Consider the following 18,341-nt stretch of genomic DNA (forward strand, 5'->3'; position numbering starts at 1 on the left):
AGAAGCATGACAGGACAGTTGAAACTCAATTTAGTAAAATTAACCTGGCCAATTTTTTAATCTTTTTCTTCATAAATATTCATCTCTCTTTTAGCTCTTTCAGACATACGGACAAACATACATCATGATGAACAATCAATGAGCAGGTGTACCGTAATATTTATATATATATATATATATATATATATATATATTTTAATCTAGGAAAACAAATGTTAGCTTTACATAAAATGTTAGTATCCACATGCTAAACTGCCAAAAGACTTTGATTCTGTTTTCCCTATTTCCACTTTCAACATCTCAGTCTGACCCATAAAAGGCAAATTACATGCCACTCCATTCTGCTTTGCTGCAAAGTCTGTTACATATTTCTGAGGCCAGACATTCAAAATAAACACAGGTTCTGGGGTACAAGAGGACAAAATGCTGACAATTAAGACGAGAAAGAAAAACAGATCCAAATAGGAAGCAAAGTGGCTTGCTTTGCTTAGTTTAGGACAGTCAGTGCATTCAAAACATTCAAAGAAGTTCTGGTGACATTTTACACTCAGGTTGTACACATTAATAGTTAACCAACTAAAAATCAATGATGCTTTAATCAAGATTAATACGTGCTGTAAAATGTTAATTTCTACATTTATATATATTTAAATGTTACAAATGTATGTTAATATTAGTTAATGCATTATCAACTACGAAGTAAAAAATAGAAAAATGATATATTTGTGAATTAACATTAACCAAGATTAATAAATGCTGTCAAAAAGTATTCCTTGTTAGCTCATTATACTTAATGCATTGACTAATGTTAACAAATACAACCTGACTGAAAAGTGTTACCAAAGTTCCTCTAGAGACATCAGTCTAGAGAATTGACATCATGATGAAAGAAATATTCAGTGTTCCACTGCTTGTGAATAAAGCTGGTATGCTCATCTGTTCCTCATCATCATTGGCTTGATCTTGTAATCCTCAGATGTCCTCAGAGAAGCTCTATTGGGTGATTTCACAAAAAGGAAAGCAATGCTACAATTGTCAGACTCGAGCGGTTTTGTTGTCTCTCTCACACATCATGACGAGGTGGCAGGACTGGGCTGACGTCACAGTGACTGAGGTTAGGACGGTCCTCCTATGTGATCTTGAGAGTGCTACCATAGGTTTGCTGTACCACCACCTGCACATTGTCAAGGATGAAGTCAAAGGCCATGCTCCATACTGACTCGGAGGACTGCTGCATAAGTCTGAAATGAACAGTTCAAATCATCAGAAGGTCCAATCGATCTACAATCCCATTTCCAGAATAGTTGGGACATTTTGTAAAATGCAATAACATCGAATTGGTGATTTGTTAATTCTCTTGAACCATTAAATTCTCATTTAACTGACAAATGTACAAAGAAAATATTTCCAATGTTTTCACTGACCAACTTAATTTTATTTTGGAAATATAAACAAATTTAGATTTTGATGCCTGCAACAAACTCTAAAAAAGTTGGGACAGAGGCATGTTTACCACTGTCACATCACCTTTCCTTTTTTTTTTTTTTTTACACTTTTTAATCATTCGGTTTAAAAAAAAAAAAAAGAAAAAAAAAATACACCCAATCTCGCCAGATAAAAGACATCTGCTCAACAGTAGGTGGTCGTCGTTGTATGTTTAGAAACCACTAGTTTTAGCATGTGCAGAATGAGGCCTGGCATTGTCTTGCTTCCCAGGACACATGCCATCTTGATGCCATTAAATGTTTCTGTACAATCTTAATATATGCCTCCACGTCAGTGGTACCTTCATACATATGCAAGTTACCCATGCTGTTTGCACTGATGCACCCCAATACCAGGACAGATGTTTGCTTTTGCACCTGTCATTGATGAAAGTCTGGATGGTCCTTTTTGTCTTTGGGATTGAGAATGCAGAAACATGGACTCATCTGACCACAGCACACATTTCCACTGTCTTTTAAAGGTATTGTAGGTAGAATTTTTTTTAACAACTTTTTGCCAAATTTGTTTAAACTTTCTATATATATCAATGCATAATTAAAATGTAAGTACTCTGGAAAAGAGAGTATAAAAATCGAGTGTCTGTAGTCCTCTCAGGGCTGTAATAAACACAGCTACTTATCTCCATTCACTTCCACCCCCTCCATTCTGGGCTCCTTCCAAAAACCACGCCCCCAAAACACATGAACGCGCGATGCCGACAGCTCACAGCTGGAGGACGCGCTTACCAGCGCCGAGCAGAGAGGAGCAGTGCATGTAGTGACATCATATCAGACTCACATGTAATAAAATACCTAACTTTATCATTATGAATATAAACAACTAACATGGCTGTTAGTACTCACTATCAAGCTAGCATATCGATACTGGTAAAGTTTAAAATATATTGAGTTTGATTCGTTAACGAGCTAGTAACATAAAGCAAAGCTAAAAACAGGTTGCATTGATACACGTTTTCCCATTACAATCAGTTACACTGTGATGAAGGTGAATTTCGTGTAAGATTCATAACATATACGCCGTGTTTTGCATGTAATTGTGTCTCTTACTAGTCTCTTACCCTCCTCGAGTCAAACGAGTGCGCGCATGTGGGCAGCGCATGTAGCAGCGGGGGTGTTGCCATGGTTGCGAGAGAGTGACAGTCGCCTAAGCCAATCCTTTGTTTCGTCCCGGAAGGAAATAATGAGCTGTGTTTAGTGCAGATTAAACGGTCTAGAGTCACTCGATTTTTATACTCTTTTTATCAGAGTACTTACATTTTAATTATGCATTGATATATATAGAAAGTTTAAACAAATTTGTGAAAAAGTTTTTTAGACCAAAAACGACCTACCCTACCTTTAAACCATCTGAGGCCCAGAGAACTCGCCGGCATCTCCGCATAGATCTGATGTATAGCTTTCTCCTTGCGTAATTTGAGAAATTGTGAGAAATGGAATATTTGAATTGTTTGACAATTCTCTCATGATATTTGGCACCAAGTGGTGAGCCATGACCCATCTTTGCTTGCAAAGACTGAGAAGCTCTTTTACACCCAAACACGATTACTAATTCACCTGCTCATTGTGGACTGTTTCAAAAGAGTTGGATAATCTAACTTTGATAATCTTTTCACTTTTATTTTGCCTCTGTCCCAACTTTTTTGTAAGTTTGTTGCAGCCATCAAAATCAAAATTTGTTTATATCTACAAAATACAATTATGTTGTTCAGTGAAAACATCGGAAAACTTTTCTTTGTACTTTTGTCAGTTAAAAAAAGGTTCAAGTGAATTAACAAATAACAGAGTCTTGATTTTATTGCATTTTACAAAATGTCCCAACTCTTCTGGAAATGGGGTTGTACACTACTGCTCAAAAGTTTGGGGTTGGTGAGATTTTTTATGTTTTTGAAAGAAGCTTATTATGCTCACCAAGGCTGTATTTATTTAATCAAAAATACAGCAAAAATGGAAATAATATTACAATAATAATAGTATTACAATTTAAAATAACTTCTATTTTAGTATATTTTTTAAATATGTTATATGTGATGTCACAGCTGAATTTTCAGCATCATTAATCCAGTCTTCAGTGTCACATGATACTTCATTTTAATATGCTGATTTGCAGCTCAAGAAATAGTTCTTCTGCTTAATATTTGTGTGGAAACTGTGATATTTTTTTTTTCAGTTTAAAAAGGTAGGTATAGGTATTTCTTGGTAAAATAATAGATGTCTTTACTGTCACTTTTGATCAATTTAATGCATCAATGTTTAGAAAAAAATACATTTCTTTAAAAAAAATCTTTTTGGACCCAAATAGTTGAACGGTAGTGTATATTACTGCTTGTGAGATTTATGATGTATTTATTGCAGGAACCAGTGACGGAGAATTCAGAACAATACCTCTTCATGTATTTGATGACAAGGTCGAGTTTCTCCAGGTCTTTATCATCCACGAGTTCTGTGCAGTACTTCACCACCTGCAGAATGTCCTCTTCCATTGGTTCTGTCAAGATGCAGCACCACACAATTAAACCAGGTGCACAATGCAAATACATACTAGCATTTAAAAAAGTTTTGCTGTTCTGCCGTACCTGAGATGGTAGTGACCCATTCACGAAGCAGAGTTCTGATGTCACTGAATTCATAAGCTCCAGCTAGGGTCGGGACTGGGCGGGGATTTAATTTGGACAGCGTCTCTGGGACATCTATGCTCGGAGAGGATGGGCACTGTACATTTTCAGTCTACCAATGAAAAACATCTAAGATAAATCCTTTTCACCCCCCCAGAATTGTCAAAACCTTGAACAAACGCATTTAATGTCAAATGGCTTAAGCATCAATAAACTACAGTATAAACAGAAAAATATTATAAATAAAAAGAAGAATATTGTAACTGGGTCACAGGCTTACTTTGAGGCCTTGTTGTTTGAGTGGCAGAGGAATAATTTTGGAGGGGCTGGATTTGGCAGGGCTGTTTCCAGGAAATAGTTTTTTTAGTGGACTTGGACCCTTTTTGGCAGGACTAGCATTTCTCTTTTTGTAGCGGCGCTTTAATTTCCCCGCTGCAGGCTGCTTTAGTTGAGGAAATGTTTTTTTTTGTTCCACTACAGAAACGAGAAGGAAAGATTAGAGACACTGCATGCTGTGTGGTAGCGGTTGATTACTTAATTCTAGGGGAGACACGGATATCAAAACTCTGGATAAGCTGATAATTATTGTCATGTTATGTTATAGCTACATTGTTAATAAAAAGTCAATTATAACACACAAGGACTACATTTATGAAAAATATTCTAATGTACAGTATAAAAGGTTAAAGAAAAAAGTTAGAATAAGAAAAAGATACGTGCTCATAATAGAGAAATGACATCTGGGATGTTGTTTAGATTGTTGCACATTCCAACTTATTTTTACTCACCAGTGGTGCCTTGAGCTTGAGCGTTTCCCTTGTTTCGATAAGCAGAGCACAGTTCTTCCTGAAGCTCTCTGGGAAGTGCTGCAAACACATCTGGGTCAACCTGTTAAAAGTTCAGTTTTAGGATCTCTAAAATACTAGTTTCTGATGGCCAATGTTAACACCATTTCACCAAGTTTCCCCCATGTAGTCGGCATGTTAATAGCATGTACCTGGGAGAAGTCAGGGAGCTCTAGTATAATGCCCGTTGTACATGGTTGACCTGGCTGGTTTGGGAGCTGCAGTACAAGGGTGCCAAGTGATGGGGCTGGAGGTGGAGAGGAGGTTCGAGGTGGGGTTGAGAGATGAGATGAGGTGCTTGGCTGCTCCTCTCGGTGTCTCCAGGACTGCTCCACCTGTTTCCTTATGTCTACAGGTAAAGCTTCTAAAACAGACGGGTCCACCTAAAATGAGAAGGGACAGAGGGACTTACATTTGAAATGTCACCGTTCAAAAGTTTGGGTTCAGCAAGATTATTATTATTTTTTAATTAAGGCTGCTTTTATTTGACTAATCCTGTGAAATATTTTAAATAACTGTTTTCTTTTGTAATTTATTTTAATGTATTAATAAATTTAATTTATTTCAGTGATGCAAAGCTGAATTTTCAGCATCATTACTCCAGTCTTCAGTGTCACATGATCCTTCAGAAATCATTCTAATATGCTGATTTGCTGCTCAAGAAACATTTCTTACTATCATAAATGCTGAAAAAAGCTGTGCTGCTTAATATTTTAGTGGAAACCATGATACATTTTCATGATAAAACACAGAACGTTTTTTTTTTTAGATCCTGAGGTGCACTCAAGAACCTAACCTGAGAGGGAGATGGCACCTCAATGCTGATGTTTAGGCATGCCCTAACATGGTTGGGGGTGCGTGGATGGTGAAATTCTCCTTTACTCGTTCCAGGCATTGGATCTGAGCTGGTGGAGGGTGGTGATGATGGAGGAGTAACTCTCTCCTGATTGGAGGAGAAAGCCCTGGATGAGGAAGGGCTGGTTAAACCATCTAAAATACAAGCAACAAGGAATGTTTGTTAAGAGTCAGACACCAACATAAATCCTATACATCATAACCTAAATCAGGGTTTTTCAAATCCGGCACTGGAGGTTTAGCTCAAACCCTAATCAAACACATATGAGTGAGCAAAACTAAGATAGAGTTACAATTAGGTGAGTTTGCTCAGGGTTATATCTAAACTTTGCAGGACAGTGGCTGGATTTGAAGAACCCTGTCCTAATCGAACTGCTCTGACCTTGTGCATGAGGCTCTTTCCTGGGGCTGTGGGCAGGCTGTCTGGCCTGCAGCAAGTCTTTGATCGAGCGACCACGAGAGGGCCCTTGTCCTGATGGGTCTGCATGAGGTCCCTCCAACTGCTGCACCTGCAGCCCCACTCCCCTCATGTCCTTCACATGCAACTTCATGGCATGGAATAGCTTAATGGCCTCTGCCGCAATCAGCTGACCATTGTCTGTGGACTGAGCTAGTAAAACAGACCTGCAATGTGACAGTAATGAGAAACTCTCAAATGTATATCAAATCAGAGCTCAGTTATCAGTCAATATTAGAGATTCTTCGAATGAATTAAATCAGTTTTGGTTGATATTGGATATTTAATTGTGCATGCTAATCTCCCCTATTTTTACATTTAAATAACCTTTGCCATCTTCTAAAGCTCTTATAAAAGTTAATTTTTAAAAACACTAATAATTTAATTAATTTCTTAAGCAAAATGCAATAAAATTTGTACAATTTCATACTTTACATTACATGTTGTGATGCCTAAATTTACTTGCAGCCTTTACAATGACTGATTTTATTTTTTAGTGCTTTTTTATTCGGAAAAAATTGTATATGATTTTAATATATCCCACAGCATGAAAATAATTATCATCAGCTTATCGGTATCAGCAGGAATTTTATTTTGTTTATCAGAGAAATTCTCCCTATTTTCTAAATGCATGGTACTGTGAATGAATCAACCATGCATATATTGTTTTCTGATCTCATAATTCTTTATCAAAACATCATAACATCATAATCTCTAATAATTTAGTCTGCACCCTTTTCTTACAATCAAGTGCAAGTTCACACAACCGATTAATTAAACCAAATACCTGCCCTACATTTTTCTTTTTGTTTCACTCATATTTTATGTCACAATACAGAGGAAAAGATGTGTTGCTACTCCTGTTTCATCACAACATTAAATGTCAGAGTATCACTCCCCGTAAACAAATGGCAGTGGTTATTTGAGAAGACTAGAAGTGGCAAATTTATCCAGGTGCAAGTCACCTGGCAAAGTTGTCGCATATCCCATGACCACCATATTTGGCTGGCTCTATCGGAGCCCCTGCTTTTCGCACCATGACCTTAAGTGTAACCCGGCGACCTCTAAGCCCCGCCCCCTCCAACCTCTTCTGCACCTCCATAGATAGGTTAGTGAGGAAAGACTCCGCTTCTTCAACCTAGCAGAACATTAGAGGTGATGGAAAACTAATGAGGGAGGTCAACAGATTTAGGACAATGACAAGTATAGGACGATTTGCAATGATTGCTGTAACTTGTATACTTCAAAACCTGTGTGAACCGAATGTTGTAGTTCATCTCTGCAGACACAGACTTTCTCTCCTTCTCACTGCGCACAGGCCTGTCATCCAGTCCCCTGCAAAAACGAAAGAGCGTCTGTCCCGTCCGTGGCCCAAACTCCTTTTGCAGTCGAGACATGGACAACTGCTGCAGGTCACCACAGGTACTCACTCCCAAGAAGGTCAGCTTGGAGTTCATCGAGCGACCCACACCTGCACACAAGCATGCAGAAGCACAGGTCCACATGCACACAAACAGCAATAAATTGTACTGTAAAACTCTTGTTTTCAGCTTTAAATACAATGCCATTCAAACGTTTGGGAATCCAGAAGAAAATGTATCACCGTTTCAACTAAAATATATTGCAGCACAACTGTTTTCAACATTGATAATAATAATAATAAGAAATGTTTCTTGACCACCAAATATTAGAATGATTTCTGAAGGATCATGTGACACTGAAGGCTGGAGTAATGATGCTGAAAATTCAGCTTTACCATCACAGGAATAAATTACATTTTAAAATGTATTATTAAATTTAAATCTTATTTTAAATTGTAATAATATTTCACAATATTAAAATATTTTTGATCAAATAAATGCAGCCCTGGTGAGCATAAGAGACTTTAAAATTTTTACAAACACTAAACAGACCCTCTTTTGGACCCTTTGAATGGTAGTGTATGTGTAAGATGCTCTGCTCTCACCAGGCAAACTGGAGACAGGTTGATCCCTGATAAAATCATCCACTTCCTCTGACCTGAGGAAGTACTGTCCATTTGGTTTGGCCTTACGGGTCGCCATCCGAGCAAGAAGGATGTTGGAACCTGATGACAAGTATAAGGGAAGTTACAAAATCTTTCAGAGATAAAACGGCACCAACAACTACATTACAATATGACACATGGTCATTAAACTTCTTCATGGGATAGTTCACCCAAAAACGAAAATTCTGTCATCATTTACTGACCCTCATGTTGTTCCAAACCTATATTACTTCTGTAGAAGGTGAACTTTAAAAAAGTCCTGGCCACTCTCTTCGGTATGAAGCAAGTAAATGAGGACTGGAGCTCTTAAGCTCTAAAACATTTCTTGAGTTTACTGAAGCAATAGAATATCTTTGTGTGAGTAACAAACCAATGTTGTTATTCACTTAAAATCTTGACATCAGCTGTTTGGCATGTTCACAAGAGTGCATTAGAAAGCACAATGCTATTGTATGGCTTTAGAAGACTTGTGGAATATAGCTCACGAGTTTTATAATACTTTTACATCAAATTTCGCATTCATTGTAAATGCATTAAGAGCACATAAGCAACCAGCACATTCTTCAAAAAAATTCAAAAAAGAAAGAAAGTAAGTCATACAGGTTTGGAACATCATAAGGGTGAGTAAATAATGACAGATTTTTCATTTTTCCATTTATAAAGTCTCTTACTCATTCCAACTGAGGCAGAGCAACCAGTCTTCTCCTTTATATCTTCACGGATGGCTCGTGCCAGACCATCAGGAGTAACCCCCAGCTCAACCAGAAGAGCAGTGGCGTCCACCAGGGCCTCGTCACAGCTTAGTGCCTCAATGTTGTGAGTGTAACTATAAAACAAGCAATCGTGAAGCAAGAGAAAATGTTTGTCTACTGGGTTTAGGAATAACATCACAATCCAAAGAAAGTTGTAGCAAACAATTTATCTGTTACCTGGCCAGGGTCTCATACAAAGTCAGTGCCACTTCTTTATACGCCTGGAAGTCATACGGGACAGACTGCAGATCAGGACAGAGCTGCTTAGCCCGGCCAAAGAACATGCCGTTTCGCACACCAGCCTGCCTGTAAGAGAGGAAAACATCAGAGTAACAGGTACTGCTAGAGGTCAAACTGTATTATGAATTATGTATTATGCCATGGACTTTTAAATATATTGTAATCTATAGTTGTTGACAATGGAGGGCCTTGGGAGTCAAAAATGTTAAGAACCACAGGTGAGTTTCCTGGTTTACCATATTTTATGCACTCTTTTGTAATGAATCACTCAAAAGTAATTCATTTACTGTTTATTGTTATCTGCAGTCAGACTGTGCCATAACGAGTTGCTATGGCTTGCTTGACTGACAGACTAGCATTCTAACACCACAATCTTGCTTTCTAACCTTATCTCCACAATTTCTTTCTTCTTGTTGCAATTATTCTCCTTACTGTACATATAAAAATCAAGAAGTTTAAATCAGTAGTCCCATATCCATAATTGTTACTGTTACAAAGTAATTGATATATTTGAATTACTCCCCTATTTTGCATTTGCCCCCTGCGGAACAATCTGTACATCCCTATATACGTTGTATTGATTTTATAACTTTACTGTACTTGAAGTATGCACCTAGCACTAGGAAAATACCTGTATCGGATCAGGACTCTGTATCAGCAGATACTCAATATCAAATGACACAACAAAATTGACCGGGACATCCCTAATCTATGTGCTAATTTACTCCTAAATTTTCTAAATGAATAGTAGACATATATATTTAAAATGTAAAAATCTTTAAACTTATTTTTTCCTGGGAAAATAGACCAAAATAATCAAGGACTCATGTTGCAAAAGAAAGTAGCCCGGCAGGTTTACAATAAATACCTGGCCTCATAACTGCAAGAGGCAATCTCTGCCATTGAGAGGGCGGCCAGGTCCAGATCCACTCCATTACTGGGACCTTCATCACACTGTGGAGATGGGGTCATCTCAAGATCATTATCTGTCTTCTCTAAAGCAGAAAGAACAATGGTCACCTAAATTCAAACTTCAAAATAATCTTTAATAAATTAATTCTAATTTCAAGCTAAATTGAACCAACATCTTTCTTCTAAAATCTGGGTTTACCTTTTCTGTACTGTTTCTGTTTCCTCTGGTAGTACTGAAACTCAAGCTGAGGATTTGCACCAGGTCGCTGTGCAACACGGCCTGGACCGCGGTTACTTGTCACTGCAACCGGTTTCCCTGGAGTACAGATTGACCATCAATAAAGCTCAGTTTATCAGTTGCCATCAAATAAGCTGCAATAAGAAACTTGAGCACTTCCCTCTAGCTGACTGAAACGTACCTGTGAGATCTGGTCGGTGTCTGATCCCAACGGATACAAAGAAGCAGTCCATATCCACATGAAGAATACAGGACTGACGCACCTGAGGAGCAGCCATTAAGGAACCTGTGCCAAAGAGAAATACAGAAACTTTTTTTTTTACAAAAATCTGCATCACAAATACACATGCTCCTCAATAACAAAAAATACATAAACATAAAACACAAAGACAAGCTACCTGAACTGCAATTAGCTTTGAGCTTCTTTAGTTTCTCTTTTCCAGAGAAAACAGCTCCTCCTGCTACTCGCCGCCTGCTCTGCAGGGAGTTCACATACTCAGAAAACTCATTACGCCATGTAGAAATATGATGCAGCCTTGAGTGAGAAAAGAACTCTGATATTATTCCAGCCCCTGCTCCCTGCGCAGTTAAACTTCCTGACTGGTTACTAGAGTTTGCAAGGATGGAAGAGTTAGGGGTCATGTGATAACTCCCATTTAGTCGAACTCTTGTCTGATTGCCCTTCTGAGGGGCAGCTGAAGTTCCTGGATTAGATGTTGGTTCTGGATGGAGTTCCTTTTGCATATTGTGAGGATCAGGCTTCTTTGCAGGGCTGGCTGTGGATATCAAGGGCGTCTGATGGGAATTTGCTTTTGATCCAGCAGAAGAGCAGCTGGGCTCCTCCCTCTCCCAGCATCCAGCTTGTGGGAGGTGGGACTGAAGGGACCCTGTGTCAACAACATGAGGGCGATGTTCTGCAGAAGAAACTAAGTCCTGAGGCTTTAAGGCACCATTCACAGGGTGTACATAACCGTTAGTTAATGAAGTGTCTTGTGAGCCTCTTGGCAAAAGGGCACAGGCGTTGTCATCATCATCTCCATCATGAATCCCATTAACTCTAGGCCTCTCTGCATCCTCCTCAGAGGTGATGCTATATGAGCCATTTCTGCCAGACAAAAGGAGAGAGGACAAGAAGATACAATATTAAATAATTATCCAAATGTGGGGGGTTTTTATGAGGGGTGTAAAAACATGGCCCATGGTCGTAAAGCAGTTTTAACTGACCCGCAGGCCAATACAATAAATCGATAACAAATAAATGGGCGAAATTAAAATTCTATACTACGTAGTCTAAATAAATAAAACACTTTTTTTTTTTTAAATGCTCCAAGTGAATTCAGAAACATGAACATAATATACAGTGTGAAAACCTGATAGAAATTTTTTAGATTACATTTAACATTATTACATTTCAGTATTTAAAATACTTTAAATGAGTGTTACATGATAAAGGTAATCGAAATGTAAAAATTGGGTGAATGAAGGTCAATATATATATATATATTGGGTCAATATATATCCAAACACGAACAATATGAAAAATGAATAAAATAATTTGTTGTGTTGCATGCTATTTCTTGGATCTTTTTTTTTTTTTTTAACCAAGCGCAGCATCTGACACTCACGTGTGCCAGTGGATCCCTGTTATAAAGCATACTCACAGTTTGACGTCTAATTGGTGATTAGTTCGATCAGTGAAGTTAGCCGTGTGGTTAGCGTGAGTGGATTTGAGAACTTCATGGGTTTGAGTGAGGCTGGGCTTGTGTGACTGGGGGTGACTTGGACTGGGTTTGTGTGGTCCATGGCTGAATGACGGATCCTGCCCTCCTTGTGCACTAACACTGGCAAAGCTCAAGCCTTTCTGCTTTGTATATAGCTGATACTGGATGTATGAAAGTTGGCAGCCTGCCTTTATACTGCACAAAAAACAAAAATATTAGTATTGCAATAATATTGTGCTTCAATAGCTTGCAAGTGCACAAAAGACACACCTGTCTGTGATCCACTCTGGCCGCACTACTTTCTCTCCTCTGAGCTCTTGTATTTTGCTGTTGGGGAGGTTGGTGGCAATGATATGTGTGGTTTTGGAGCGAGTGTAATAGAGATGGAACTGCCCGCCATGCAGCATCATCAGTCTGCGCAGCTCATCCGCACTGGGAACTGCAAACAAAAAAAAACTCACAATACAAGGTTCTCAAAATGGTAGAGCAGTGGCACAGCGCTGATCCTCCTGACACGTTCAGCTATGGTGCTCAATTGGGAAACATAAGTTTAAGTCCAGCCTGCAAAGTTTCCCAGAAACCATTTCACTTCATCTTCCCAAATAATTTTGCATATTATTCTATATAAACAAATCTACAGTTGTGCTCAAAAGTTTACATACCCTTTGCAGATTCTGCGAAAATGTTAATAATAATTTTACCAAAATAAGAGGGATCGTAAAAATGGCATGTTATTTTTTATTTAGTGCTGTCCTGAATAAGATATTTTACATAAAAGATGTTTACATATAGTCCACAAGACAAAAAATAGCAGAATTTATAAAAATGACCCTGTTCAAAAGTTTACATACCCTTAATTCTTAATCCTGTGTGTCGTTACCTGGATGATCCACGACTTCTTTGTTTTTTGTTTTGTGATGCTGGTTCTTGAGTCCCTTGTTTGTCCTGAGCAGTTAAACTGCGCAATGATCTTGAATAAAATCCTTTGGGTTCTGCAGATTCTTCAGTTTTCCAGCAACCTTTGCATATTTTAATATGCAAAGGTTGGGGGGGGGGGACTTTTGAACAGGATGAAGATGTCCAAATTTTTCTTATTTTGTTTAAATATATATTTTTTTCATTTAGTACCGCCCATACTTACATGTTTCCCGGAAGACAAATTTAGTACAATTTACCTTGATCTTCAAATTCAAAAAGTTTTCACCCCCCGGCTATTAATGCATTGTGTTTCTTTCTGGAGCATTAGTGAATGTTTGAACTTTTTTTTTTAATAGTTGTGTTTGAGTCCCTCAATTGTCCTCAGAGTGAAAAGATGGATCTCAAAATCATACAGTCACTGCTGGAAAGGGTTCAAATATGCAAAAGATGCTGGAAAACCGAATCATTTGCTGGATTTTTCTGAAGAACATAAGGCAGTTTAACTGCTCAGGACAAACAAGGGACTCAAGAACAACCATCACAAAACAAAACAGAAACAGTCATGAATCATCCAGGTAACGACACACAGGATTAAGAATCAAGGGTATGTAAACTTTTGAACGGGGTAATTTTTTATAAATTCTGCTATTTTTTGTCTTGTGGACTATATGTAAACATCTTTTATGTAAAATATCTTATTCAAGACAGCACTAAATAAAAATGAACATGCCATTTTTATGATCCCTCTTATTTTGTTAAAATTATTAATTAGCAGATTCTGCAAAGATTAAGTAAACTTTTGAGCACAACTGTATAATATAATATAATATAATAAAGTCAAGTGACAAGTCACCTTTATTTATATAACGCTTTATACCAGTGTTTCTTAACCGGTGGGTCGCAAGACCGTTTTGAGTGGGTTGTAGAGTGTGTAGTCAAAGAAAGAAAAACAACAAAACATCATTCTAAATGTTTTTCTGGTGCAAGGCATTTATTTTGAAAGGCATGCATGAAAGCTGTTGACTCTTCTGTCAGACGCAGTTTAAGTAAAGAGTGCCTGAGAAAAACGAGCTGTCCTAATTCAGTATCTGCTTGTCAGTATCATTATTCTAATGTTATTTTCACATAACAAAATAAAAATAACAAATGAAAAAAAAATTATATATATGGCAAATCTAAATAATAAAAATATATACTGTATAAATAAAATACTGTTATTAATTATTAGTATTATTAATAATGATTACAAAAACTAAGTATTTATCATCTTTTTTTTAAGTATTTCAAAATAATAAATAATAATGTGATTGCTTTCATTTTGACATTTGTTATCACAGCACATGTGGGAGAAGTCTGACCTGTATATCCATTGACATAGATGGCCACACCGCTGAAGATACAGGAGGACATTCCATCTTTCTGCTTCTCTCTTGGGGCATCCTTCTGAAACTGCTCCTCAAGCTTACAGATTTTTGCAGCCATATAACCGCCCTAAGTAAGAATTTAACAAACACAACTGTAATCGTAATTGGATTTTTAAAAATCCCATTTACAAGATCAAGTAATAAGGCAAAGCAGACAGCACTCACTGACCACACATATTTAAACAGTAAAAAAACAAAAACATTTCTAACCACTGGAAAAATTAACAGACTGCAATATAGACACACACACACACACACAAAGAAAAGCGTGCAGCGTCTGGCTGACAAGCGTTTGATTACGCCTCAGACATTCAATGAGACTGGAGGTGCAAGTCTGCCCTGCTGGCACGGCGACTCTCTGTCTCCATGGCAACGGATGGAACGCTGGGATTCAGGAGTTGAGCCTGAACCAATAAACAGACTCTCACACACACACAAAAATACTCCACAATACTCACTCACTCGCTCCAACCTGTACTGACAGGAAATTCCCCTGAACCTAATTAATATAACCTGAGATATGAAAACACACAAGTGTTCTGTGCTTAAAAACTTTAAATCCTGTAAGAAAACAATTGTGATACTGTACATGCACTGGCAAGATTCATTTTTACAAGCAAACATGGGATCCGGGGTCTGCTATTGCGGCTGTAAATGACTAAATGAGTAACTAAAAATCAACAGTTACACCCTTTTGGGTCTCCAATTTGGTGGCAAAACACTATGGTTGACATATTATTGGGACATATTGTGATTGTAATGTTAGCAGTGAAAACAGAAGCTCTTGGAGTTGTTTATCCTAGTGCGGTTCTGCTAATGCCTGAGGAACATCAGGACGCTGAAGCCTATCAAATCTCTTGCAGGGCTCGGACTGTGGAGGCAGAGCAGAGGTGCTGGTCACCAGTGAGGAAAATTGAGATAACTCACTGCCTGGTGTAATACAAATGAAAACCTGTCTAGACTCCAGCAGGAACACACACATACACACACCAGCACTCACATGAGGGGGAACGTTCGCCTGGTAGGAAGGCAGTCGACGGTTATGTGGAAATCAAAGAACAAGTTAAAATAACAGTACAAATAATATTTTACAGTATTTACAGGGGCAGCAGGAAAAACAACACAACAATACGTCAGAGGACAACTCAACTGTAAAAAAAAAAAAAAAAAACAGCTGCTTGCCTTCTTGATATCAATAACACATTAAATAACAAAGAACACTCTTACCCTTCCTCCCCACCCATCATCTTCACTGGCTTTCTTTCTCCATCCATCTCGACTCATACTGAGGGACCTGAAACACACCGATTCAATAGAATGAGTCAAAAACTAAAAATGAAAATTAACATGTAAAAATGAGGACACAAGTATGCACATCTGTTCTCTTCATCACACTTGCATGTGTTTACAGACTCAAAGAAAGGGAACGATCTACAGTAAATAAAAAAGTGCGACCTCTTTAATTAGCAGGCAGAAGAGTGACTTCTTTAATAAGGAAAATTAAATGCATCTGAAATGCTAAATCTTGAGCGCTGAATAAGACAAGTCCATTTTTATTTGTGTAGCGCTTTTAACAATACACACTGTAGAGCAGCTTTACAAAAAAAATCATGATGTTTTTGTTTATAATCATATCTTCTTGCTTTATAGTCACATTTAGCCAATTAGAGCTTGGCAATAATATGGTTTACATTTGGCTACAATACAAACAATCAAGCAGTTGAGATTTGCAAAGTGAAGTTTAAGTTAAGCATGTTCCTCTAAATTCCACCTCTTTTTATCTAACATAAAATTGAAATAATTGTATGCATTCACCTTTTTCCACAAGTTGACTTACAGATTTCATTCAAATTTGAATCCACTGTATTTAACGCACTGCATTGAATTAAGGTAAATTCTTATATTTTGTAGATGCATTATATCCGAACTTTGAAAACAGTGATGTCAAAGGTGAACGGAAAACACATGATCAGCAGTTTTCTCCAAGTACTGCACACCTTACCAGAGCAGAGGTCATCTGTACATCTGTTCCAGTCATTTACTTTTATTCTTGACAAATGAATATATAAGACCAGCAATTCACTGTCTCCTTGATCATTTTTGCCTCTGATACAATCGTTTTCATTAAATGTGGTAGTGAAGAGTAACGGAATGAAAAACATCTTCAGTAAGATGAATGGGAATGCTAACAAAGTTTTTAAATGTTATTTACAGCCACATGCTGGATTAATTGTTTATTTAGCATATGTAGTAGTTGTGATGTTACACGACACATTTTAACCCACTACTAGGTGATTCTGGATTGAACTTATCTATGGCAGTTCAGACAATCGGACCAAAAACATTTACTTAACATCTGATTCATTTACCAAAAATCACACAAGAAATATGCAACTGATAACTTCACTAGGCCATGCAATGCACTTCTGCAGAAGGCAGTTGATTATGTTTTAGAAGCCTTAAAATTAACCAACAGTTAATGCCAATGAAAATAACAGTAAATAATAATAATAATCAGAAAATTATTACTGCTGAAAAACACATTAGGTCTTGTCTGGTCTCACAGCCTTACCAACCTTGTGTTCAGTAGGTTAGCCAGCTGGTCGCACTGCCTGACTAGCTGAAAAGCTAAAACCAAACTAGTTTAGTCGTTTTGTTTTTTTCACCAGGGATGTGTATTGAAGGCTTAGAAATGGTTGACAAATGGAAAGATTCACGTTTAGTGAACTGTCAATCAACAAGCAACAATATTTATTATATTATATATCGCAGCTATACTGCCTTTTTACTAAAAGACAGTTACAAAACCAGAAGTGATAGCTCCCTAACACGAATTATACTCCATTGCGGGTTTATTTGTAGCTTTATTTGAACACATCAGCCATCACATGGGACATGCCTGGCCATGTGAAAGACCACTGAACTGTCTCGGGCTGGAAGGAAAAAACTTTGCAGTACATTTGGGAAAGAGAAATACGATACAGAAGATAAGTTAGTGGGGCAGCTGATAGAGACAGTGATCAGACACGTAGGAGAATAAAAAGGCAAGTGACATTTCGTGCATAATAAACTGGATTGCCATCAGCGTTTTGAACAATGTAGCAGAAGTGCAACAGACATCAGATCGATTAGTTCAATACAGAACAACACAACTGTAGCGTCACTCTGCGTGTGATATATGCGGTTTCCTTTTAAAAAGAAACCTCTGAAAACTGAAATTGTTGCTCACCAATTATCCCCCTTCTTTACAGATGTATTTTGTTCAAACCAAAGCGCCTTTGTTTCCGCTCTTGGGTTGCGTCCACCCCCTTTGCGTCAATTGTGAAAGATTACTAACAGAGACTTCGCGCATGCTGGACTCTGTCCGTATCAACATGCTCCCGTGACTGCACGATTCACCCCTTTTACCATTCACTCGTATCTTTCCATTGCTAGCCGCTTGCTCTGCCAGGTTCTCTGCTTGTTTTCGCTTAAGACCCTCCTCCTTCTCCTCCTCCTCCTCCTCTCAGACGGGGTCGCACAGTGACAGCGTTAGTATCTCACAGCACCATCCAGCGGTCCGTTTGTCATCCTACACTTGACGCAGAGTTTAGCTTTTGAATTTTAATCACGTTCTGCTGACGTCGCTCCGATATGTTCCAATCACTAAGCTTGGCTCATGTATATTAATTAGGCCATTACGTTGTCGCCAGCAATTTTCTGGCCTGGCTCTTGAATATTAAGAAGAGAGTCTTCGCTTTTAGCAGGATTTATGATTCACGAATTCGCCATTGATATTGTTGAATTTAACATACCATTATAATCGAGCTCAATGATAAGCTTTCAAGGAGGATGTG

General features: G+C 37.9%; 1 protein-coding gene across 1 annotated transcript; it reads right to left on the minus strand.

Annotated features, from left to right (window-relative positions):
* Positions 1–456: 456 nt before the first annotated feature.
* On the minus strand, positions 457–17,988 carry rev1 (REV1 DNA directed polymerase). Its single transcript, XM_056241006.1, has 22 exons — positions 17,735–17,988; positions 15,733–15,799; positions 14,440–14,572; positions 12,434–12,602; positions 12,104–12,358; positions 10,841–11,547; positions 10,624–10,728; positions 10,404–10,520; positions 10,161–10,287; positions 9,230–9,358; positions 8,972–9,126; positions 8,241–8,360; positions 7,525–7,745; positions 7,240–7,412; positions 6,200–6,441; positions 5,759–5,952; positions 5,115–5,345; positions 4,906–5,005; positions 4,398–4,591; positions 4,079–4,229; positions 3,888–3,990; positions 457–1,241 (listed from the first exon to the last, which is right to left on the minus strand). Exons 2-22 carry the CDS (start codon positions 15,787–15,789, stop codon positions 1,130–1,132), a joined length of 3,795 nt encoding a protein of 1,264 aa, XP_056096981.1. The 5' UTR covers positions 15,790–15,799; positions 17,735–17,988; the 3' UTR covers positions 457–1,129.
* Positions 17,989–18,341: the final 353 nt, after the last annotated feature.

The sequence above is a fragment of the Rhinichthys klamathensis genome, unplaced genomic scaffold, assembly GCF_029890125.1.
Source record: "Rhinichthys klamathensis goyatoka isolate OS25496 unplaced genomic scaffold, OSU_Roscu_1.1 h1tg000021l_1, whole genome shotgun sequence".
Taxonomy (NCBI): Eukaryota; Metazoa; Chordata; class Actinopteri; order Cypriniformes; family Leuciscidae; genus Rhinichthys; species Rhinichthys klamathensis.